This window comes from Oryzias melastigma, linkage group LG19 (genome assembly GCF_002922805.2).
Source record: "Oryzias melastigma strain HK-1 linkage group LG19, ASM292280v2, whole genome shotgun sequence".
Classification (NCBI taxonomy): domain Eukaryota; kingdom Metazoa; phylum Chordata; class Actinopteri; order Beloniformes; family Adrianichthyidae; genus Oryzias; species Oryzias melastigma.
Window position 1 is genome coordinate 19209544 of NC_050530.1, and position 25219 is coordinate 19234762.

Consider the following 25219-nt stretch of genomic DNA (forward strand, 5'->3'; position numbering starts at 1 on the left):
ATTTTGAAAAATTACTGGATTCTCCACCGCATCCAACTCATTCCTTGCACATGTCAAGTCACTCGGTCACGTGTACTTTCTTAACCTTCGTGCTCTCTTATGGGGTCCAGATGACCCCACCCTTATATTGATGCGTGATCCCTCCCATGATAAAGGTGGACCGGATTTTATGTCTGCCACGGACACCAGAGAAGATAAAAAATCCTTAAAAAAAAAGTTCAGCGCTCTATTGTGGGGTCCAGATGACCCCACTTATAATAAAAGCAAAAGAGGGAAACACTGAGGTACTGCAGGAAGATTTTTTATTTTTTTTTAATTTTTTTTTTAGCATTTCATTTTATTTTTACAACCATGTTAGAAGATAAAGGCAGTAAAGCCTCAAATCTGTATTCTGGTGATTTTACTGCTTTAAGGCTTTGACATTTAAAGCACACAAATGACTGTTGTTTCAATAAATGATGACATTTTTGGTAATAACAGCCCATGTCTGTGTGTTTGTTGTTCAGAAAAGCGCTAACCAGATACCAGATGTTATTCAGACACATGTTCTTCTGCAAACATGTGGAGCGGCTGCTTTGCAACGTGTGGATCAGCAACAAAGACTTCAAACAGTACTCGCTGCACTGCGCCAAATGGTGAGCTGATGTCATTTCATGTCAACGTTATTTGAATTTAAAACGTCCTTACACTCTGCGATCCGTGTTTAGGTTTGCAGCAGCGTTCGCCCTGCGCCAGCGCATGCTTAACTTCGTGCAGAACATTCAGTACTACATGATGTTCGAGGTGATGGAGCCCACATGGCACATCATGGAGAACAACCTGAAAACGGTGAGTGAAGAAACCTGCAGGAAGACGTGATGGTTCCAGCTTTATGGAGCTGAAATGAGTCTCCGTCACCAGGCTTCCAACATCGACGACGTGCTGTGCCACCACACCAGTTTCCTGGACAACTGCCTGAAGGACTGCATGCTGACCAACCCAGAGCTGCTAAGGATCTTCTCCAAACTCATGACCGTCTGTGTCATGTTCACAAACTGCATGCAGGTTTGTGCAGAAAAATTGCTTTTCTCACATAGAACTGCATGTTATTTTAATGTTTGAGTTCACTTTTAGGGATATTTAGATGTTATTTTCATAGTTTGTTGGTGTGCAGTTGTGCATAAAATAGTTCCCTGGTTGAACCGTTTTGGTTAAAACTAAAAGAAAAATAGTTTTATATACATATATATTGTAAAGTTAATGTTTTGTTGCAGCGGTTCACACAGAGCATGAGGTTGGAGCGTCTGTCTCGAGAGCAGGGGACTATTTACGAAGCTCCAACTCCAACTGAAGCGGAGAAGAAGCTCACCTCAAAGGTATTTCACATGTCTGATCCTCTGAAGTGTTTTCTGCTCAGACATGCTTTGATAACCTTTTATGGAGAATTTTTTCTATTTGTTTCAGTATGCAGCCGAACACGGGGACGCTCTGCAGTCTGACGCTGGTCTTGAAGTCACCATCAGTAAGTTTGACAGTAACTTCAGTATGCTGCTGCTGGACCTGCTGGACAAACTCAGCATCTACAGCACCAACGACTGTGAGCACAGCATGATCAGCATCATCTACAGGTAAGTGGAGGAATTTCCCATGTATGCAAGTTTTTTCACCCATAACTCCAACTTATATTTAATTTTGAATTGACAGTTCAATTTGAAAATGTTTTTTAGAATAGGGGTGGGTGATATGACGATATAAAACCCTCTTATGATCTCCAAAGCTGACAATGTGTCATTTTTGAGAGATCGTTTTATCACAATCTTCTACGAAAAGCTGCAAGAGCGAGAAGGCAAAAGCTTGTTGACTGGCACACGTGTGTAACATGGACCACACCACCTCCTACGCGTGCGCACCTCGCGCTAGCATAATTTAAATCAACTGTCCGTTCACATCGAATGGAGTTTGTGTCCAATTCATGCAAATCCTCTTTGTTTTAACAAGCACTTAAGTAACTGCTTCATGGTTATCTTAAAGTCTGTTCAGCTGAAGCTCCCGCCGTGTGTGGGAGGAGCTTCCGTCAAAAGCTTTTCTCAGCTTCATAATGAAGGATCAACAAATATCAGGTTTATTTAATTTTAAGAGCTGAATAAAAGCATCAGTACACGTTTCCATTTATGGATTCAAAGAATCTCCCAATGATGAGCAGCGGCCGTCCCACACTGGAGAAACCCGCTCCATAACGAACTCGCCAGTGCCGTCACGGGACGATTTTATGGCAAGCCAAAGAGATCAAAAATCACTAGGAAAAGTGAGCACGGGAGTGTCACGTTTTACGGATAATTGTTATTTTTAATATTTAAATGTTCCCATAGTTGGTTTCAATAAAACAATACCAAAAAAATAATTTTAACTGTTTTATTCATGATTTAGTTTGGACATTAGGGAGGTGGAACAAGAACTCTGTTTTTGTAGATTTGGTCTAAAAACATGTAGATGTAATCAGAAACTACATGTTTTAGCATGTTGTTTGTCTTCAAAGTTTAAATATGTTTTGTTTAACAAGTAGGCCTCAATGACCAAATGTTTTGATAATTATAGATATTGTGTGTAAAGTACTTTATATGCTTATTGAATATATAATTTGAAGTATTTTCAAAAATATAATTAGCTTTTATCTTGTTGTTTTTTGCCGTTTTTTTTTTTTACTTTTTACTGATCATAAAAATGATCCAAACCTTGACCCTAAGACCGTGACACAATCCGAACCTTGAGTTTTGTGATCCGTTACACCCCCACTTTGAATACATTTGAAATTAAAATTTGAATAAATATCAATACTTGTTAAAAATGTGTTTACTTCTTTCAACTAAAATCATTATAATTCATTTTTTGTCAATTTGAATTTATTTTAAAGAAATCGGGAAAAAATCAAAATCGTGAAATAAAATTTTAAAAATCGTGATTTTCTTTTTTTGACATATCGCCCAGCCCTAATTTAGAAATAATTATGAAAATATATCCAATTCAATCTTAAATTATTTAAATAAAATATGAAATAAGGCAAAAGCAATTGCATTTATGTTTTTTGGTACCAAAAATGCAAAAAATAATAATAATTTTGCAACGACAAATGCATGACCAATATGCAATTTGTTTAATCTGTTGAATAGAACATTAAGCAATAAACATACAAAAAAGTGTACATAAGTTTATTTTTGGTTGAATTTTTATCATAAAAGCTTATTGAAAATTGCTCGCTTTTGTCCCCAGTGGTCACTGCGGGAACTGCAAAAATCAATTTTTTGTTTCAAATGTAGGAATTAAATAAATTCTTAAACAAATGCTTAATTATATTAATAATAAACTCTTGTATTTCTTTCGGTCCCATTAAACTGAACTATATATTGATTCATTAATTAAAATGCTATTTTCTGACTCTTCAGGCTGGACTTCAATGGATTCTACACTGAGCGGTTGGAGCGGATGGCCGTTGAGCGCAGTCAGAAAGCAGCAGCATAATCCTCATCTGTGCTTCATAAAGTGTCATGGCAGCTCTAGCTGTCAGCAAGTATATAATGTTTATAAACCCTGTCCTGTATTTAATATTGCTGATGTGTTTGTGCAAAACTGCACCAATGCCTCGACTCTGTAGTAACAAAGTTTGTATTGAGCTTCGTTACAATGTACATTTGCTAAATTCAACTATTCCTTCATTGCTCCGTTGTTTTTGAAAAATGAACTTCTGCTTGATTAAGCCAGATGTAAAGTAAAGAAGCACACTTCAGTCCTTCATCAACTGCTGCAAACATTTTCCTTGGTTTTACCTTTTTACTGAATTTAGCCTGAACAGATTTGTGACTTGAATGAATTGTGAATTTATTGTTTTGATTGTCTGAAAACTGGTCCATGTATGACTGGAAATGAAATGGCTAATTTCAAAATAAAAGCATGAGTTGAATCTTTGTTGAACATTTAGCATAATATATTAAAACATTTTAAGTCAAACATGTTTTTATCACAAGAAGAACCGAAGAGTTCAAAAGGATTTTTCCTATTTGGCAATACTGAATGACCAGAAAGGTTTGTCTCAAATAAATCTTGTTAAAACAACCAATATTCCAAACCCTAAACGATAATGGCCTAATAATTGTAAAGGCCTTGGACATTAAAATCTCCCTTGTTTGCTGTCACCCATATTAAACATAGTAAAGTGCTGAGAGCTGCAGAGAGGGGGATTTTCCAGGTTTCAAGAAAGCAAGCTCTAAAAGTGTCGACAGTCACACATCATCCAGGAGGAGACTGGAACAGAGGACGTTTTTCTGCTTTGGGAACACAGAGGAGACACAGTTTGGCATCGACAACCATCATTCCAACTTGTTGTCATTGGTTGTTTCTGAAGATAAGAAACATGGTATTTCTTAGTTCTAAATTAATCAAATTCTTTTATTTAGTTTATTTGTATACAGGAAAACGTCTCTATAAAGTTAACAATAAAGTATTGCCCCATAATATTCAGAAACAACAAAGAGATAGGGAAAAAGATAACTCACTGAGGGGATAGTATTTTTAAACAACCAATAATTCAAACCATGAGGAAGTGTATGTATGTATCAGCATGCAGGATTACACTGTGGAACAGCCATGAAAATCAATACAAAGAATGTTTGGACATTAAACTATAAACTATCAAAATTAAAGAGAAGCTGTTGTTAAAATATAAGATGGAAGAATAAAATTATAATTTTAAATATTTTTTTTTTATTGTGAAAAAGACATTGTGGATAACGATTCATATGATTTACGGGTAAAAAGTGGAAACATTGAAAGTTACTGAATATTTTTTTGTTTTGTTTAGATTTATATATTGTGAAGCATTTGCTTCTGCCTGTTTTCAAATATGTATTCGAATTTGGTTTGTGACTTTTCTTTTTTAAAAGATGATCGAATTGATGTTTTTAAGTCATTTTGTAATGTTTTACATGTTTGAAATAAATCAAAATAATAAAAAAAAAACTTGTACGTGTGTAATTATGGTACATGGTTTGTCATGTTCTTTTTATGCTTTATTATAGTCCCTGGTTTCTCTCACTCTGTAAAAATGTCTATAACTACATTATATTACATATGTTAATATATAAATTATAATTAAAATGTATATATGTTCGTTTATATGAGTTATGATTGATTATGGATTCGTTGCGCCTGTTAAGTAGTTTACATCTAATGGAGCGGGTGACTGGTCCAAGATGGCGGCCCCGTCGATGCGACAGCATCTACTCTTTATTATGGTCATGAGGTCATGACCGGCTTCTTTCCCTGAAGTTGTGAGTCACGGGGGGCGGGGCCTCGGCGACTGTATAATGCACAGGCAATGGCTCGCCGGAGAGCGAGCAGCGCGCCGTCATGATGGGGAAGGTGTCGCCGCTGTGTTTTTTCTTCGGTGAGACTTTATTATGTTTTTAACAATACAACTATAACAATAGCTTACAAATATTATCAAACATTTATTTGTTCGTGACCGGAAGTGGTTTAAGCTAACTTCTATTCTCGGGTTAAAGTATTTTTGTCAAAAATAAATGTAGGTTCCCACGAGAGGGTTAGAGTATAGTAGCTTTTGTAAGTTCAAAAAGTGTATTCAAAATGGTAAAAAGTGTATATTACTTTTGATACAAATGGCTAATAATGGTAATATTATTATTATTAATAATTTAAATTGAAGCAAGCTTTTAAAACATAATGGTACAGTCCGTCAAAATGCTGAGTAACGGTTGTGTGCAGCCTGTCTCGTGCACAGCGGGGTTTTGCTGTCTCACGTTCAGAATTATGAGGTGGTCCGACCCCAGCGACGTCACGACAGACAGAAGAGGAGCCTGCAGAACGGCCAGGTAAGAACACCTGAGCAAAATTACTCTTTTGTATTAAAACGACTCATCTCTCCTGTTTATTGTTTTCTGTTTGGCCTTTATGGTATTAAAACTTTTTTTTTTTGAAAATTACATGTTGTTTTTTTTCTATAGACTTATCCAGACACAGTTCTGTATGATCTGACAATCGGAGGGAGAAACTGGACTATTCATCTGGAAAAGAACTGGTGAAAATCAGACTTTAATTTTTGTTTCATGATATTAATGTAAAAAAAATAACATTTTTATCCTATATTTATCAGGAATCTTTTTGGGAGAAATTACACTGAAACATTCTATACAGAGGATGGAGAAAGGGTCACAACAGCACCAAAAGAGGTGACACTCTCTTATTAACAATTTATTATGACTTATTTATGTTTTGTTTTCAATATTACCATTTTTCCTTCTGCAGAGTTGTGAAAGTCTTTCAAATTATATGTACTTTCCTTCATAGAAAAAGCTAAAACTAAACTTAAACACCACTTTGATGATAAATGGTGTTTTAACATGCTTTTGTGGAATTTTTCTGATTATGGAGGGCAAATATTAAAAAAATTAAACTTGCTCCGCCCCATTCTGATGCATCCACTTGCAGAGAGTTCCTCATTTTTGTTGCACCAGTGTTTGGTCGGGGGTGTGAGGGGCTGTAAGCTAGCAAGAGAGCGTGTAAATAGATCGATAATGGGAAAGGGGGTGGGGTTACTGTGCACCAGCAGTCACAACTCAGAGGCAAATTTCTAAGGAACTCCTGCCACTCTACAGAAACTTTGTCCTAGAAACCGTCAGATTTTTTTTTTTTTTTTTTTAATTTTGGCTAAAAAAATCCTAATTAAAATCCCTATGGAATGTTTTTACAACAGATCGAAAGATGATCAAAGTTTAAGCACCCTTTAGAATATTTACATTTTGGATTAATTTCTTTAAATCTTTATTCCTACATGTTTAGATAATGAAAGCAAATTGAACTGATCTAAAGAATCTAAAAAAACAACAACAAATTGTTAAAAATGACTTTTAAACTCACGTTTGCTAAAGGTTTCAGTGTATCCAACATTTGTTTGAGGCTTAAACTCTTTATTATTTGTGGGATTTATAGTTCATATTTTAATATAAATATTTCTCATCAGCATTCATTTATTTTCTGTCTTCTTTTTACTGAAACAACATATTTTGTTAATTAAAAGCTGACCCTACATAATAAAGTCTGCCTGTTTTTGAGCGTCATCAGTCTGGTTGGATGAGGATTTGCTCCATGTGACTCTGGATTTCTTGGACATTACAAAACAAGAAAGAGTCTTTGTGTTTGGAGTCTGAAGCCTCCTCTGTGTGCTTTCTGTTCAGGAGCACTGCTTCTACCACGGACACATTCAAAGCGAGGAAGACTCCTCTGTGAGCGTGCAGATATGTTCCGGCATCAGGTAGGAAAATCTGATTTTTTTTAAGCATTTTGTTGCTAGTTTTTTTTTTTTTTTTTACCTCTTACATTTGATGCTGACTAGGCGGTTTGTTCTGCAGCTGTTTCTTAACCTATTTCCTTCTAAATATTTTTTTATCCAGTATTGCTTATTGTTCTTAAGTTCTTAGATTTGCACAAAATACAGCTTGATTTTATTTTCTGCAAACCCGTTGATAACTAGTTCCGGTTCTCTCTTGCAGCGGTTTCCTGAGAGCGCAGCAGCAGCTGTACCTGATCGAGCCTCTTGGACAGACGGAGGAGGAGGACCATGCCGTCTACAGCAGTGATGAGCTCAAGCTCGGCTCTGGTCATCGCTCTTCCTGTGCCCTCAAAGCAGCTGCAGAGGACAGACAGCAGCAGCAGGACCAGCAGCCTGCAGCCCTCTTCATGACCAGATCATGGGTACGCTCCTGCCTTAGGGCCTCTTTAATTTGAGACATGTTCTCACACATCTAGCCTGACTAAATTTGAATCCAAAACACTACACGTTTTGAAATGTCTGAGTGAGCTCTTATCCTCCTTTCAGTCGTTTGATGCACATCAGAGCAGGCTGCGTTTTCATTAGGAGAGTCCGGTGGATTTGGTTTGATTAGGCAGGAAATGACAAAAACAACCTACTTTTAATTGGTTTTATCTGATCAAATTCACAATTAGAGTGTTGGGATACCATCACTGCACAACAGCTGACGGTTTGGTGGCGGTGCTGTGCAATAGAAGCTGAACAGAAGAAAAATGAAAACCACATTGTATGGCTACTCCATACTCAGTGACAAATTTATGGGAAAAAAATGCAGTTTTTCTATTTTCTTTCCACGTTTCTACATAAATTTGAGAAGAATCTTCAAGTATACTTTTTTTTCCCTTGGCTACTGAGGATTTTTGTTAACCACGCCCACTTTCTAATATATTCATATTGTATGTCATATTGTTTTCCTCAGCTTGAGCCAACAATTCATCTATTAAGTGTGCGAGTTATAGGGGAATGCCACTTTTGCGAGCTCGCCACAGTAATGGCGTTCAAAATCTACGACTTCAAGTTCCAGCATTTTTCTCCCAAATAGTTTCCCAATTATGCTGGGGAGTTAGGAGATGATAGACTGAAATCCTTAGGAGGACATTTGTAGATGGCACTAAATGTGATATTTTCAGAAAATTCAAGGTGTCTGCCTCTTTCTGAGGTCAAAGGTCAACAAAACTTTGGTTTTGGTTGTAGACTTCACCTTGTGGCATTTGTGTGAAATTTTGTGAAGTATTTTTTCCCCATATTGTGAGAAAATGTGAAAATATCCAAATTGGACACTTAGCCACAAAGTAGCCACCAAGCTGTCCTGTGTCCATCCCATAATAATTTCTAAACTTCCTTGATGTGTTTTGGTCTTGTTTGTGAATTTATTTTTTTATTTTTAAATCCCCCGTTCATTTTTTTGTTGTTTCCTCCGGCTATGATCTCATCATGTTCACTGACCCTCAAATTCATTTTCATTTGTGGCAGGGATCAAAATTTCAAAGAATTGCGAAAAACATCAGAAGAAAAAAATCAGATCTAGTTCTCTGAATGGTTTAACAATAGAAGTTCCATCAAGAACTCGTACTCTACGCACACTCAGGGCTCTGAACGGTTGTAAATACTGAGTCTTTGCACGAGCGGTTCATTTTTAGACCTGTTTCTGTCTTTTAATCAAGTTGCTGTTCTTCTGTTTTTTCAGGAGTCGAAACCCGTCTCAGATCCGCCAAAGTTTGTTGAGCTTGTTGTGGTTGTGGACAACGCTGAGGTAAATGTTTCTATGACAACAGCATCAGTTACATTTTGTAATAAATCTGATGACGTATCACTTTGCAGTACAATCGACATGGAAAAGATACTCGACAGCGGATTCTCTCAGCTGTGAATCACGTTGACAAGGTAAAGTGGCGTTCATCTGCTGAAGCCGTCTGTGCTCAGTCACATCTAACCCGGCATTCCATCTGCAGGTCTATCGACGTCTAAACATTCGCATCATGTTGGTGGGCCTGGAGATTTGGACCAAAAGAGACCTCATCAAGGTGGATCCGAGTGAAGGGACTACTCTGGACAACTTCCTGTCATGGCGTCAGTCCGACCTCCTCCTGAGAGTGAAACATGACAACGCCCAGTTTGTGACGTGAGTGCCGCATTGCAGAGATTACAGGAAGAGCTGCTGCCCGCCGGAGCTCACTCAGTCTGTCTCTGACAGGGGGACGGACTTTGAAGGGGACACAGTGGGGCTGGCGAATAAGTTTGCCATGTGCACCCCGAACTCCGGTGGCGTTAACCAGGTGGGTGTTACGCCTCTTCGGTAGTCCTTATTGATAGAATTGGAACCCACATACCTACACCTGTCCTGTAGGACCACCATGAAAACCTGATGGGCCTCGCCTCCACCATCGCTCATGAAATGGGACATAACTTTGGCTTGTCCCACGATGCCGCTGGATGTCTGTGCGGTGCCGGTTACAGCAGCTCGGACTGTGTGATGACAGAAAAGTAAGAATTTCAGTATTATCTGTGATTGTCCTAGTACTTTTTTTAAATTATTATTATTAATTTAGACGTTTTCGAGATTTTTAGGCTAATTTGGAATTTAGCTAGATTATGCTAGCTGTTTTGGCAAAGTTTTACTTTTTAAAAAAATTTTTAGGCTTATTTTGGGTTTAGCCAATATTTTAACATTATGCTAGCTGCTTTGGCAAAATTAGACTAATTTACAGTTTTTTTTTTTTTTTTGCTAAATTAGAATTTAGCTAATATTTTAGCATTATGCTAGCTGTTTTGTCAAAATTCTAATTTTTAAGTTCTTTTGCAAATTTAGAGTTTACCTAATATTTATGCTAGCTGTTTTGGCAAAATGATAATTTCTTAAGTTCTTTAAGCAAATTTTGGGTTTAGCTAATATTTTAGCATTATGCTTTGGCAAAATTAGACTTTTTAAAAAAGTTTTTTTTTTGCTAATTTTGAGTTTAGCTGATATTTTAGCATTATGCTAGCTGTTTTGGCTAAATTTGACTTTTAAAGTTCTTAATGCAAATTTAAAGTTTAGTTAATATTTTAACATTATGCTAGCTGTGTTGGCACAATTATACATTTTCTGCATTTACACAAGCGTTGTTGTAAGTAATGCTATGAATCTAGTTTCTTTTTAGTGTGGGTCATGTTTCTGAGAAAAACTTGACTGGATTTCACAGCAGGCGTGCTCTGACTGTCCTGCTCTCTGTGTTCAGGATCAAAGGTGGGATGTTTCCAGAGTTTTTCAGCAGCTGCAGTTTGAGGCAGCTGGATGAATTCATGCAGCGAGCTCAGCCTAACTGCCTGGAGCTACCTGCCTCTGGCTCCTCTAAGAGCATCGCTTTGGGTCCAAGCTGCGGTAATGCCATACTAGATCCCGGAGAGGAGTGCGACTGTGGCACTGCACAGGTAAAAGGCAGTCGAGTACATCCAAAGTGTTACTTTTTAGGTTGTTAAAACAAGCTGGAACTGAAGCTTGAAGTTTACTGAGTTAATCAATTTATATGACTAGTAAAACACTAATGAAGTTTGCTTCACACTGAACAGTTGATTTGCTTTCTTTGTAGGAATGTAACAACTCTTGCTGTGAGGCATCAACATGTCGGCTCACTGCAGGATCCCAGTGCGCTCACGGACAGTGCTGTGAAAACTGTCAGGTAAAGAAAAACAAAGCCTTTGTCTTTCTATCAAGCCCTTATTCATGGTAACTGAATCCAACAATTGCATTCAAGTTGGAGCAACTTTACTTTAAAACAAAAACAAATAATTACATATAAAAGAGTAAAAAATGGGGGGGAAATTAACTATTTTGTAGCACTGAACATGTTTCTTTTATTGTCTAAAACAAAAAAATAAATAAATCTGTAAAATCTGGTATTTTCAAATATTGTGACAGAATTTAGACATATTTAAACCAAAAAGGAACCTTCTATTCAAACAATCTGCTTTCAATAAGGATCGCATTATTTTGACATTTTTGTAATAATCCAATAACTTCAACTGTAAAAGTTGAAGACCGATAATCAATACTTAAACCATTGCTTTAATAAATTAATCAAATAAACCCAGTTCTCCCTTATTTTTTGATATGATTTATGTCTCGAAATTTTAATGTGTAACCCACATGTCCACAGGTTTGTTAGAGGCCCTTATAGGGGTTGAAGAGTCAAAGTGGATATGGTGAATACCTCAAATAATGTAACTAGTGCTAATGCAACATTGAAAGAAAAATAGTTGTTAGCAGGCTATTAATGAGCAAGAGTTTTGCTTTTTCCATTAATTTTCACTTTCTGGTTTATCAGACAGTCAGCTTTTACTGATTTTCATGGGTAGCTTGGCAGAGATTTTTACCTCTGACACAACCTTGTGTTTTATCCGGGCTAGGGACCGGCACAGGGAGATCCAGACTGAGGTCCCTTGCGGCAGTAGCGCAAGGGCGTCTTGCCCAAGGACCCACACTGGATGAGTCTCCTTTCTGGGAACTGAACCTTGATTTCCTGCATGTCAGTCCTTTAATTAACCAAATAAGCTATCCAGCTGCATTCATTTTTCATTAATAATCCACTTAAATCAAGGTAAGTAGTATGGGGCTGTGACACCTACTCCACAGTGTATAACTCCTTAAGACTTAGCCACAACTGTCCTCGTGGGTAGATACGGGCTAACGGGTGAAAAATGGGCAAACCTGTGCATGCACGTTCATGCACGTTGTTTTCTATGGGCATGCTGCAAGCGACAAGTCATAGTAAACACATAAATGAGGATTTGTGAGGCTGAAGTACATTAGACAAACCCAGGTCATACAAATTTTACATTTTTTTAACCCATCCAAACTCTGCGCACTTTGCAAGGAGTCTATTAGCGTTCAGGTGAAAAGTGCACGCTCCATCCTGATGGTTAGAGCTGAGAAAATAAGACAACCAGAGTGGAGTTTGTGTGTGGGCATGTCCTATGGGAACTTAACTTGCACACCCAGTGCAAGGAGCATTTTCATGGTCAGTAAGCAGCCAGTACTCACACCTTATAAAGCACCATAGGACAGCATCAACTATAAGTGCATTATCCCAACAAATCCTTCACAATACCCTTCCATTTTCATGAGCCTTTACAACCCAAAAATCCGAAGCACCTGTAGGGGTCAACCGTCGTTCCAGTGCATGTGACAAAGGCTTTAACATCTACATCTGGATATGCAGAAATAGAAAGAGGCAACACTTCATTCACGATTTGTATCACAACAATTCAAGGTAAATAATGCTTGGTTTTTTGTTGTAGCTGGGGCTAACGAAGCATGTATATGTTTTTCACTCTTTTTCTTTTTTTTTATGTTCAATAAAGTGTAAATTACATCAGGTATTTCAGCTGTAAAGTGAAGTCTCTCTGAGTATTAAGAACAGTCCAAACCTGAAAAAGTCTGTAGAAATGTGATTGTCACTGTTTCTTCCTTCCTTTTTGTGACACATTTCACATGAAGAGAGCTGACTAAGCTTGAGTTTTGCCCTTGGTATTGGAACTGCTAGTAGTAAATTATCACCAACACTTAATTCAATTCAATTCAATTTTATTTATATAGCCCAAAATCACAAAGGAATTTGCCTCATTGGGCTTCAAAATATAAACAATTGTTAAAAACTAGACAGACTACATAGACTGGTTATCCAATAGGTTTAGCCCAAACCTTTAGATTTAGCGAGTTTGTCCCTCATTCCATTAAATTCCTCTTTTCTTAAAGTTTGGAGACATTTTTATGAAAAAAAAATAGTCTTTTTTTTTAAATAGTAACTACTAGCACTTGAAAATGACCTGTTAATTAAGCAAACAAACAGGACGTGGTTGTTTCGTAGTTAATAGCTTGGATTAGAACAGTCTAGAAACCATTTGCAGCACACAAAAATCCTCCTTACACACCCAAAGGCCATCTGGTTAGAGACAATGGGCATCAGCACCAACCCTCTGTCCATACCTACAGGAAACAGAGGGTGATAGCCTTCCGCTGTTGTGTAATTTACCACATCCTTCCTTTAATGACGGCTTCAAGGACTTGAAGAGTCTCACGGAAATAAACAAGATAGTGACGATAAAAAAATGAAAATAAAGTCCTGTCTTTAATCCACAGTTCAAAGTGACGGGCAGCGTGTGCAGGAAGTCAGCAGGCGAGTGCGACCTGCCTGAATACTGCACAGGAAACTCCCAGGACTGTCCCGAAGACGCCTTTGAGATGAACGGCAAATCCTGCAACAAACAGGCACAGGGTTTCTGCTTCAACGGACAGTGCCCCATGCGAGAGCACCACTGCTGGAGGCTGTTTGGAGAAGGTGCTCACACCTATATGTTTTTTAAAAAGTTGAATTTGAAATTATTTCTTACCTTCTCCATGTCTTAATCGAACATAGATGAAGATTTAGTTGCATAAAAGTAAATATGCAGTGAAAATTTAGTAGTTTTACATTTTTTTAACTAAGTCAGAATGTCTAACTCCCTCTTGTATTTAGAATGCAGTAATGGCAATCTTGTCTTCAAAATCCTGGAAATTTGAAACAGCAATTCTCTAGATGGAGTTGTCTTTTTCTTGCTCCAAATAAGTTCAAAGATGCAAAACAATAAAAATGTGTTTTAATTCATCAAAAAGCTCTCTAAATCACTTGACAAACTCTTGAATCTTGACAGTGCCGGCTCTAGGCATAGGCGACCTAGGCGGTTGCCCAGGGCATCATCTACTTGTCAAATTGCAATTATTTGGCTATATATTAATGTTTTTGTAAGAGTTTGACACGAAACTAATTTTGTTTGAAATTTAAAAAAAAAAGGAGAAGAATTAAAACTATAAATAAGTAACTCAAAAGTTGGACATAATCAATAATTTTACCTGGTGCTGAACCCCTGCTTCCCTGACGCAGCCGCTGTCTAAGCTGGCTGGGGCTGGCATGCAGTCCAGGGCCAGCTCTGAATCTTGGACCAGCCTCCACTTTTCGCAACTCAGTCCCAAGCATTGACTGTACATCATATTGGATAGTGTGGCTGTGACGTCACCCATAGAAAACGCCTTGCCTTCTACTCCAGCGAAATTAAACCAATTCAGTCGCCATTTTTCTGAGAAACGGGAGTCGCCATTTGGAGCCAGTCGACAGTGATTGGACCGAGTCGGTCTAAGTTGATGTTTTTATGGCAACTACTGTCACCAATCATGAGTGAGCTTCTCAGAAAGCCACACCCCTTCCACGGGCACCACTTGCTTTTATTAAGGCATCTGATTGGTCAGTTTATAACTTGAATAACTTGTGATAAAGAAAAATTGTCACAAAAAAATTAGGTTTAGCAAGAAGATGTTTCACTCTGTCCAGTTCTCGAAATACAGTCAACATTCCCAAGTATGAGTTTCATCAGGCACGGCTTCTCTCAATGACTACATGGAGCAGTTTAGAAGATCACACAAACTAGACTGATCAACAATTTCAATATTTTTGAAAAAAACATTTTTTTATTCAGCTAAATTGTCAGTACAATATTTAGGACAATATTCGAGATATTCCAGAAGAACATAAAAAACCCAATACAAATATATCTGACTAATCAGAACAAGTCAAGAAAAGGAAAAATGGAAAGAAAAGAAGTAAGAAAACTTAAACAGTTTTAATAGTCTCTCGTTTTTGTTTATTCTCTATTACACATTTTATTATCTATAGAGACTAGATATAATTTAAGATTTGTTTCTTTAGAATTATTTAAAAGCAGGATTTTGTCTAACCATTTTTTCTTATAAAAATAACATTTTGCCAAAATAATGACAAGGTTAATTATTTATGCTTCATTGGAGTGTAAAACTGAATCAGTAATCATAAATAAAATCTTCTTATGTGTTCGTCTCTTGAATCCAGGAGCCGCAGTGGGTCCTGATCTGTGTTTTAACTCCAACAAAAAGGGGGAAGATGGCGCCAACTGTGGGAGGGACAAATCCGGCCCTGTTCCCTGTTCTGCAGAGTATGTTTCAGCATTCACAACATTTAAAGGTTAAGGTTAACTATTTTATTGATGTAAGACACTATAATTTTAGTAAATACATTCTACATGGAGCATCTGTGGAATTTGCAAAGATAGCAAGATATTTTTGAGCTTTTGAAAGTGGAATTTTCTATATTTAGAATGATTTAAGTCCCTCACACTGTTTGTAACTGAACTGTTGGCTCTAAAGTTTTCCTTTCCTTATCTTTGTAGGAATGTGAAGTGTGGCTCGATGTTTTGTGTGAATGGAGGGGACTCCATCACAGGAAAACTGGCCGTCTACGAAGTGTTTCGCTTCAATTTAAAGTGTAAAGCCGCCGTTGAAGATGACCGGAGCAGAAACCTGGACATGGTACCGAATGGAGCCACGTGTGGATCAAATAAGGTAAGAACCCTCAGAGGAAAGAAACTGTGCACGAGTCACTATTTAAAATGAGAGTTTTTTGCACAGGTTTGCTTGAATCATCGATGTGTGGACATCTCCATTTATGGAAAAAGGGAGGATTGTGCAAAGAAATGCAACAACAATGGGGTAAGATCAAGGCCAAATTCCTATTTTTTTAAATTGAAGAATACCAATATGTGGATTTTGTATAAAACTTCACCTTTCAAGTGCTTCACATGGACATACGATGTTAGAGGCGTGCTGTTCTTCAGAATCCTGAGCTCGTTTCTGGTTCTTTCTGCAGAAGTTGCAACACTTTCTTTCACACAAGCAGAAATAGTTTGAGAGTTTTCTTGACCTATTTCCCTGCTTTCTTGGTATGCAGCTCTGTATCAACAAAACAGGCAGCTTGCCCAGAGTTTAGTCTATTAGCTTAGAAAAAAAAGAAACGTTTCCCAGAAGATGACCTCATGAAAACGGAGATCAACAGAGTTTAAAACAGATCAGATTACGCGCAAAGATGAAACTTCTGCAGACTGTGAATGTTTTAAAGATAAAAACCCCATGAAGTTACATCCAAGAGCAACTAACATTGTAGTTTTTACTTTGATCAAATACCACAGGATGAATTAATTATAGCGTTTTTGTCCGTTAGGTCATAGTTCACATGTGGTTTACAGACAAAAACATGTAAAAATAGGAGCTACAAGTTATGTTTTCGAAAAAAAAGGAAAATATTTCAGAGAAGCAGCACAAAGTGTTTTTTTCTGATAAGGTTGGACTTAAAACTATACCTGCAAAAAAAACATCCTAAAATAAGAAAAGAACACTTAATCAATGTATTTGTCCTTGCAGTGAGCTATTTTATCTCACAAGAAATAATCTAATAAGATGGCAAACTCTAGAAACAAGGAGTTCCAAACAAGGAAAAATTAAACTATAAAGCTACAATTACTTTAAATTGAATGTTAAACAGCTCAATAATAGATGTTTTTTTGCCAGTTCTAAGCAAACAGTTTGTATGTTTTACGTTTTTTTGTACCTAATTGTAGTTCATTTTGATTTTAGTGACAAAAAACTAGTTTAATAAATCTAAATGATTCATTTTACTACACAATGTGAAGGAAATTATGATACAATCTTTATAATTCTTTATTATATCTAAAACTAGCAATTATTCTTAGAATATGAATCTAAATTTTTGGTTTCTAAAATAATGACATTGAATGCCAGTCTAACTTTTATTGAACTTTAAAATAACATCCTTAAAGCTGAACCAAAAATTACAGAGAAATTTGAGTTTTTTTGAGTCTCAAATCAAATTGTTCTATTGTTAAGAGTCAAAGTGATCTTGACTCATTTTAATCATATTTTTCTAATTATTGATCTTATCTCTAAATGAGACAAAATTTTGTAAATAAAACTTTAAATGATGTAGAGCAAAGAGAAGTTAAAACAACTTCAAACCTGGTAAAATATCTAGAAATGTCTAAAAACAAAGTTATATTCTTGTTTAAAAATGAACTGCTGGGCTTGTTTTGCAGAGAAGTTCTCATCATCACAGCACTGAAAACACTGACAGTAATACGGGAAAATGCAGGAAACTTTTGTTATGGATTTTCCTCAGAAAACATTAATTCAAATTATAAGAATTTAGCAAAGTTCTTACTCTGAAAGCTCTGGTTTTGTTTTTTCAGCAACACTGACAGCATCAGTGATTCTCAAATGTGCACACTATTTGAACTGAGAGTATTTTGCACCCTGTTGGAACCAGAATGACGTTCCCGCACTCATCTGTACATCCTGTTGAAACAACATTCTACTAGAATCCTTCCCTCTTTCTGTTCTCTTTGGTTCTGATCTGTCCTGACTGAAGTGTCATTCCTCTGCAGGTGTGTAACCACAAGAACCAGTGCCACTGTGATCCCGGCTGGGCGCCACCTTACTGTGACATCCAGTATGCAGATCTACCTCAAGGTAAAAAAAACAAAGCAACAATCTTCGATTTAGCAAAAGCTGGGGTTTTATTAGCCCAATCGGCCTCATTCTCTGATGAAGTTTAGCAGGAATTATTCTTCCAGTTTTGACAGATGTGGCATTAGATTTACATCATAGAAATCCAACAAATTATGTATTTTGTTGGATTTCTTTGATCAGAATTTGCTTCATTTGTTGTTTCAGCTGCTTTTAAACCACAGGAAGGATAAACTGTAACTTCTCCTTAATAATAAAGTGAAGAAACAATGACTGTCAATTTGTCAAACCGTTAGTTTCTTCAGAAACAGCCTGAAGAGCAGAGCGGAAGGATCTTTTTTAATCATGACAGAAACATGAACCATTTTTGTTTCCACAACATTTTTATTTTGCAAAAAATGTAAGATTTTTATGAAAAAAATGTACCAATGTTTTTAAAAAGACAAAAGAATATTCTGAAGTTTTGTTATTATTTCATTCACTGAGTATATTTCTATCAAGGAAATAGTGAAAAGTGCATATATGATTGTTTTTATCTTAAATTTTACTATTTGTATCATCTCTGTGTGTGTTTACACTCACAATGATTATATATTTATTTACAGTATTGGATATATAGTTTTTTTTTCCAATCAACTAGGAAAAAATGCACTTCCCAAAAAAACACAAGTGAATGTGGAAAGCAGAAGAGGCAGAGGTATGTTTGAATAATCAAAATCTAGAAAAGCTAAAACTTACAACTTACTTAATTTTTACTAATTTATCTGAAGTAGCTGAACAGAGGATTTGATAGTTTACGGGTGCCGTAACATTAGAAATTTGCAACAATAATGGCTAAAAATGCTGTTATAAATTGCAAAAATATGCTTTAAATAAAAGAGAAAAAGGCCAAAACATGAATATAATCCCTCAAAATGGTTTAAAGAAAACTGAAAATGATAGTTATTAAGGGGAATATGGAAAAAAAATGCTAATAAAATGTTAAATGAAAGAAGAACAAATGACTTCTATGGTGAAGAAAACTACTTCAAATTCATCCTGACAGTTTTTCAGCTTGATTGGTGTAAAACACTGGTTATACTTATTTATTCATGCCTCATGTTTATGAAAAATGTATTGTACAGGTTCCATGTCAAAGCCAAAGAGACATGTTCACTCAAACTCAAAAATAGCTGCAGTTTGCGTTAAACACAACCAACTTATAAATAAGTAAAAAAATTCTTATAATTTGAGAAAATGTTTTTAAAAAGGCAAAAAAACCTACTAACAGGGTAAGAACATTGCTTTTGAAAGACTTCTTGTCAAGATTGGTGAAAAATCAGTCTTTTTTTCTTGAATTTAGGGTCTTTTGCATTGTATTTTTAACCGTTCATTCGGCCGTCCTCTCCAGCTCACACGGCGATGGTAGCCGGAGTGTGTGCCGCCTTGTCCACTCTGCTGGTGGTCTGTGTGCTGGTGGTCGGGCTGACGTGCCGTAAGAAGATACACATGGAAAAGCGCACCAGGAAAAGGTAGATCCTCACAGGGTTTGGTTGTGCTGTTTGTCATTTTCCAGCTGATTCATGACTTTGTTTCCAGGAAAGTTCCTTCCAAGCTGAACCCCACATTCCAGGGAGGAGCCCGACCTCAGATCAGCCAGCCCACTCTGATGGCGTCCACGGCAACGCAGGCCCACAGCCCTCTGGTTGTAGCCGTGACTCCCAGCAGAGCGGCTCCACAGGTACACCAGTCTCCTTTTTATGTTAAAAAAATACTAATAAAAACAGTTTATTCACATTTTTTTCCTTCTCAGCCTCCTAAAAACGTGACTTCAGTGTCGTCTACCTCTGAAACTGAACCGGTACACTTTTCTTTTTTACATCCTTAGCCATTCAGTGGAAAACTGAGGCTTTATTGAAGTAGTAAATCGATTTATTTGTTTTTTGTCACAGACCAAACCTCAACCTCCATCCAAACCTTTGCCACATCTGACCAAAACGGAGGTGAGTATTTCTGAGGTTTGATGCATTTCTGTGTTTTTATCTGCATTTTCTTCTTCTAATCAGCATTTATTTTCTGTGAACAGTGACAAAATGTATATTTTAAGATTTAACTTTTGTCATAAAAATAGAAATGACAGAAAAGTTAATATATGCAGATATGTTTTTTTTCTTCTAAATATTCTGTTACCATTTCTTTAAAGGGGCACTACCATGATTTTCTTAAGCCTTTCAGAGTGAACTATATACATATATATGATCATATATTACATTTGGACCACTAAAAAACAAATTATTTATGAAATATTAGTTATATTTGATGAATTTTTCCCTACCCTGAAGTAAAACGGCTTTATTCCTGAAGCTCCGCCTGCTGCTGCGTGCTGCTGTTGTCCACGTCATGACGTCATCCCAGACAAAATCCGTGTCTGTATTTCTCCTACGAAAATAATCCAAACTTCTTCAAAGATGGATGCACAGATGATAGATCTGCCTCTAGTAGGTCTGGCCATCGCTAAACTCCTTCACAGCACAAACACAGGAGGCTTCTGCACAGCTGTGCGGGACCTGGTGTTAAGGTAGCGTCTTAAGGTAGCGCCATGGAAAAAGTAACAAACACCTATTTGAGCTGGAATTTATAGAAGACAGGACACAGCTGGAATATATACGGTATTCTGCATCTAAAATGAAAGGTTTCTTTTCGCTCATTATCACTGGTAGGGGGATAAATTGAGTGCTGTGTAAGCCGAGGGGCGGAGCTTGCAGCACAGACTCTTCCAGGAGGGAACTGTTTGAAAGGATCTGACATCGGCACGTTTCCTCCAGGAAATGGTCTGCTCAATTTCTCCTTTCGTCTTCCCGATATCCCCATTTTATCAAACACTTTCATTATGTCAGAGTAAAATCTATTATCCATGTAACCAAAACATTAGTTTTATTGTTCTAAACAAACATAAAAGTCTTGTTTTCTGGTTTTAAAACACCAAAACGGCTTAAAGCTCAGAGGTTCAGGTGAGAATGAACCAAACGGAGGAACATGCTTACAAATGTCTGACTTGTTGTTTTTAGCAGAATGGAGCCAAACCAAATCCTCCACCTGTTCCTCCGGTCAAGCCCAGGCCTCCTCCTCCAGCCGTGGCCAACACGAGGCCCAGTGTCCATCCTCCTCGGCTTCCAGCAAAACCCAGATTCCAAAAGGTTACCTGAAATACTCCTAAAGGGGACAGGAGGAGCAAAGGAGGAAGAATCCAGTGTGCAATTTTGTGTTTACGTTGTAAAATGAAAGCTGCAAATGGAAAGACTAGCAGTTTAACATTTTTATATTTAAAATGTTTCTCCTTGAATAGTGGGATGCTCTGCAGTTTTGATAAATTCCTGGAAATATTTATATATATTTTATGTTAACTTATATAAATCAAAAACAGCTGGAGATGCACACACCAAATATAATAATAATAATCATGAACTGCTGGATATAAACACTACAAGGTTCCTTTCATCTGCAAGGTGATTATTATATAAAATGGGAGCCGCTTTGTGATTTTTAGTTTTTTGTGTCTAACTTAATGATTTTAGTGTTTATCCATGCAGCCAAACCTCCAAATTTAGTCAGAAAAGACAAATATTTATGTATTTATTTCTGCTGCTACAAATATTTGCAGCCTAAAGTTTTGATATTTAGGGAACCTTTTAACATCTGAGACATTTCCGGTGATGCTTGAAAACAATATTTTTAACATGTTGTAACTTTTCAACTGTGAGCACAATAACTCCAGTAGATTCTGAAGGAGAAAAGCAGCTTGATGAGCCGCTTTTCTCCTTCAGAATCTACTGGAGTTATTGTGTTCATGGTGGAAAAGTTACAGTAAATCAAAGAACATAAATACTGGAGCTCTGGTGTTAAAGGGTTAAGAAACCCTATTTTTTTAATGTATTTATTTAATGCAAAAGCCTTAAAATTGGTTTATTCTTTTCAAATCTGACATATAAGGGCACATATTCTTTTTTTACACAAAGAAATAGGTTCTCAAATCATGACAATTGCTCAAATTAGAATATAAAAGCATATTCTGTTGAGTTTGACTAAACTATTCTGTTACTTCACCATCTCCTCCTGCAGTGTCTTAGTTCTTAGTGTTTTTGAGCTGCAGCTGGGAACAAAAACCATTATCGGGGTCAGTTTGGATGACTTTGCTGAGTCATGCTTCAGCTTTGCCCTCTAAAGAAGGGGGTTCTCAAACAAGGGGCCAAAATCCAAAACATACCTTGGATCATGGGCTGAATTAAAACTAAAATTTTAAAACTTTAAAATCGTAACTTTTTAACATGATTATGAACTAGATATGTAGCATTACCTGCAATAATGCTAGTGGAAATGCTCTAAGCTGAATTTGGCCTCTGACGATGCTGATAGCTGAAAATGTTGAAGCTGATAGCCACTAAAATATTAGCTAATTGCCAAATTCGCCTACAAAAACTAAAATAATAAAAAAAATAGCTGAACTTCAAACTACCCTAAAAACCTGAAAAGGCCTAAATTCGCCAAAATAGCTACCACGTAGCTGACATATTAGCTAAATAACAAAATAGCCTAAAACATGTTTTTTAATTACCCAAAAGAGCTAGCATGTCGCTCAAAAAAATAGCTAAAATTCAAAATAGCCTAAAAAACTGAAAAAAAGCCCAAATTAGCCAAAACAGCTAGCATGTAGCAGAAATGTTAGCTAAATAACAAATTAGTCAAAAAATACGTAAAAATAAATAAATAAATAAAAAGCCAAAATTAGCCAAAACAGCTAGCATGTAGCTGAAATATTAGCTAAATAACAAAATAGCCTAAAAAACTTTTTTAACAAAAGCCTAAATTAGCCAAAACAGCTAGCATGTAGCTAAAATATTAGCTAAGCTCCAAAGCACCCTAAAAAATCTCGGGATGACATTGCTCAGGTGGTAGAGCAGGTCGGCCAATGATTGAAGGATATTCATTCCCCACTCCTGCCAGCCGTTGTTGTGTCCTTGGGTAAGGCACTTAACCCTCCTTGCCTCCAGTGTGGCTCCACTGATGTGTGAATGTGTATAAAGTCCCGGTGATGGTCAGCGGGACCGTGACTGCGTACTGGCAGCCACGCCTCTGTCAGTCTGCCCCAGGGCAGCTGTGGTTACATCAGTAGCTAGTATGAATGAGGAGTGAATGAATAATCACTATACATTGTAAGCAATTTAAGTGCCTGGAAAATCCAATCCATTATTATCGTTATAAATCTTAGTAAATGTCAAAATAGTCCAAAATGCTAGCAGAACTCTAAAACTAACTTTTTATCATAATTTTTAATGAATAATAAAAAGGCAGGAATATCATTATTATTATTATCTAAAATAAATCTAAACATCAAATTACTTTTGATATTTTACTCTCCATAAAAATATATTTTGTCAAATTTATACTAATTAGAAATAAGCGCAAGATAACATCGTGCCATTAATAACACTAACATAAAATGATCTGGAGGGCTGAATAGAAGTACCCGGCGGGCCGGTTCTGGCCCCCGGGCCTTAACTTTCACATGTGCTCTAAAGGGTCACCAAACAGGGAAGTTAGAGGCTGACTCCGCCCACAGCCGAAAATTGAAAATCCAGTACTTTTAGTAATCCAGCCTCATTTATAGAGGTCAACAGACAAAAAAAGATGATTTATGGTTTGGTTACTCTTTAAACTAACTGCAGTTAAACCTCCGAACTTCTTTTGATCTATTGTCAAAGCATTCCTAGTTGTCATTTAATTATGATTATGTCTCTTTTAATTAAACTTTTAATTTAACTGTGTCATTTTCTGGGATGTAGTTTCTGCAGAGCGGCAATATACATCTGAAATTGGGGCAGGATTGTTGCAAAGCAACTCCACCCCCTTTCCAGCTGTATCCTTCAGCTTTTATTGTAACTGAAGTTTTTAAGGAAGCTCTTTTTTTGACATTTCAGAGCTGGGTTTGGGGGCAAAACCTGAAAAATAACATTTTTGGATGTTTTACAACTTTAGGAAATTGTATTAACTTGTGAAAAAAATGTTTGTCTCCTTTGAAGTTTTCAAAATGTCCTTAAGTTTCATCCAGTTCAATAAAAAAAAAAATGTTTTTATACTTTTTTGCACTTTGAAGTTGAACTTTCAGAACTATGTTAAAACATTGATGTTTCTATCTTTTCAGTCCAGAGGAGTCTGAAGGAGCTTTTTCTTAAAGTACTTTTCAATGTCTTCAACAGAAATTGGTCATGGGATTTTCACTTTTTAGAACTAATATTTGGTCTTTTTTTAATTCTGAGATGTAAAAGTGGATTTTATTTTGTAATGATGTTTAAAGACTGGCTGAATGTAAAAAGAAAGAACAAATAAGAAGTTTTTTACGAGGAATTGTGGGATTGTTTTTTTTTATGAGCAGATTACACAATCGTCTTCTCAGCCTGAATAAAAGTGAAAAATCCTCCCCTTGTCCACCTTTTTTTTTGTTCGACATGTTCCCTCGAGCCAACCCAAACCAGTAACGCCCCTCATAAATATTTCATCTACAATCTGCTCAGAAAGGAGGAGTTGAGCTGTGAAATGTTGGCAGCCCCTCTGATTCACGAGCCAAACAGCTCATAATGCAGTTTACAAGCAGTACAGCTTGTTTTCCATCAAGTTCCAAAATCAATCTTCTAAAGCCCAAAGGGCCTTAAATCAAACAATCTGAATTAAATTTTCAGAAAAACCCAGATTTGAGGACTTTAGAGAAAACAGACCCCAAACAACAGCATAATGGTTTCAAACGCCAGCAGTTTGAGGGTTATCTACAGCTCCTCTGAGAGAAATCCAGTGACCTTAATGCTTGCAGCTCCCCCCCTGACTAATCACTTCCTGACTCAGGCAGTGAAAACAGTCTGATTGAGTCAGGAAACGCTTCAGTCTGGCCATGAGAGAGGAGGACATGGATGACTTCCTCTGCAGATCGCTGACTGACGCACGGCTCACTGAGTCATGTCCACTCCTTTACTTATGTTTACTAAGTTTTTAGTTCCATCAGACTCTAATTTTTTTTTTTTGTATTTTGTTTCTTTGCAGACCACACACACACACACACACACACATCCACAAACAACCATAGACAACCATATACGCAGATGTTTACACCGGATTCTGAAGCCATGTATCCATTCAACTCCTGAAATTAAAAGTTTACTGGAAACTGGATTCTCCGTGCCCTTCTCTCTGACCGGAGCTCTGTCGAAAGAAGCTATAAGACCAGCATTCCCCTCTAGAGTGTTCATACTCTCTCACACATATACATGTTAGGTTTAGCTAGTTTCATTTATTTTTTTACTTGGTAATTGCATTACAGGTTGTAAAATATACAATTACTGAATTTGTGGGTTTGTAGATTATTCAAGTTGTATTTCACAAGTTATAGCAGTGTATAAGTACCTACCTTTTTCTGAGCATAAGAAGATTGTAGAAAAACTAACTAAATACTGTTTTTATTTTATTATTCAGACTAC

General features: G+C 36.8%; 2 protein-coding genes across 4 annotated transcripts in view; both read left to right on the forward strand.

Moving 5' to 3' along the window:
* tubgcp2 (tubulin, gamma complex associated protein 2) overlaps window positions 1-3934 on the forward strand; it is an 11852-nt gene extending 7918 nt beyond the window's left edge. Inside the window, exons 13-18 of one of the 2 annotated variants that reach the window (XM_024284697.2) lie at window positions 507-635; window positions 708-828; window positions 901-1044; window positions 1254-1355; window positions 1444-1607; window positions 3420-3495. In XM_024284697.2, the coding sequence (XP_024140465.1) occupies window positions 507-635; window positions 708-828; window positions 901-1044; window positions 1254-1355; window positions 1444-1607; window positions 3420-3495 (736 nt within the window). Of the gene's footprint in view, window positions 1-506; window positions 636-707; window positions 829-900; window positions 1045-1253; window positions 1356-1443; window positions 1608-3419 lie in introns of both variants that reach the window. The other variant, XM_036216975.1, reaches the window with a different exon arrangement.
* A 1103-nt stretch (window positions 3935-5037) lies between these two features.
* Window positions 5038-21489, forward strand: adam8b (ADAM metallopeptidase domain 8b). 2 transcript variants are annotated; one of them, XM_024285744.2, is made up of 23 exons: window positions 5038-5416; window positions 5755-5861; window positions 5994-6067; window positions 6143-6218; window positions 7224-7300; window positions 7539-7740; window positions 9045-9110; window positions 9179-9241; window positions 9310-9479; window positions 9552-9633; window positions 9705-9841; window positions 10576-10768; window positions 10927-11016; window positions 13476-13674; window positions 15235-15337; window positions 15572-15743; window positions 15810-15890; window positions 17636-17720; window positions 19108-19228; window positions 19296-19437; window positions 19510-19557; window positions 19649-19699; window positions 20768-21489. In XM_024285744.2, exons 1-23 carry the CDS (start codon window positions 5380-5382, stop codon window positions 20900-20902), a joined length of 2511 nt encoding a protein of 836 aa, XP_024141512.1. In that variant the 5' UTR covers window positions 5038-5379; the 3' UTR covers window positions 20903-21489. The 2 variants fall into 2 exon arrangements, with proteins under 2 accessions (XP_024141512.1, XP_024141511.1); XM_024285743.2 differs by having other exon boundaries at window positions 5039-5416; window positions 20765-21488.
* The last annotated feature ends 3730 nt before the right edge of the window (window positions 21490-25219 follow it).

What these genes read in the sequence shown, in the direction of transcription:
- adam8b (XM_024285743.2), top strand. Translation starts at nt 5,380, where the DNA reads ATGATGGGGAAGGTGTCGCCGCTGTGTTTTTTCTTCG. An exon ending in CTACCTCTGAAACTGAACCG is followed by an intron (nt 19,558 to 19,648) that starts GTACACTTTTCT and finishes TTTTTGTCACAG; the next exon opens with ACCAAACCTCAACCTCCATC. An exon ending in CACATCTGACCAAAACGGAG is followed by an intron (nt 19,700 to 20,764) that starts GTGAGTATTTCT and finishes TGTTGTTTTTAG; the next exon opens with CAGAATGGAGCCAAACCAAA.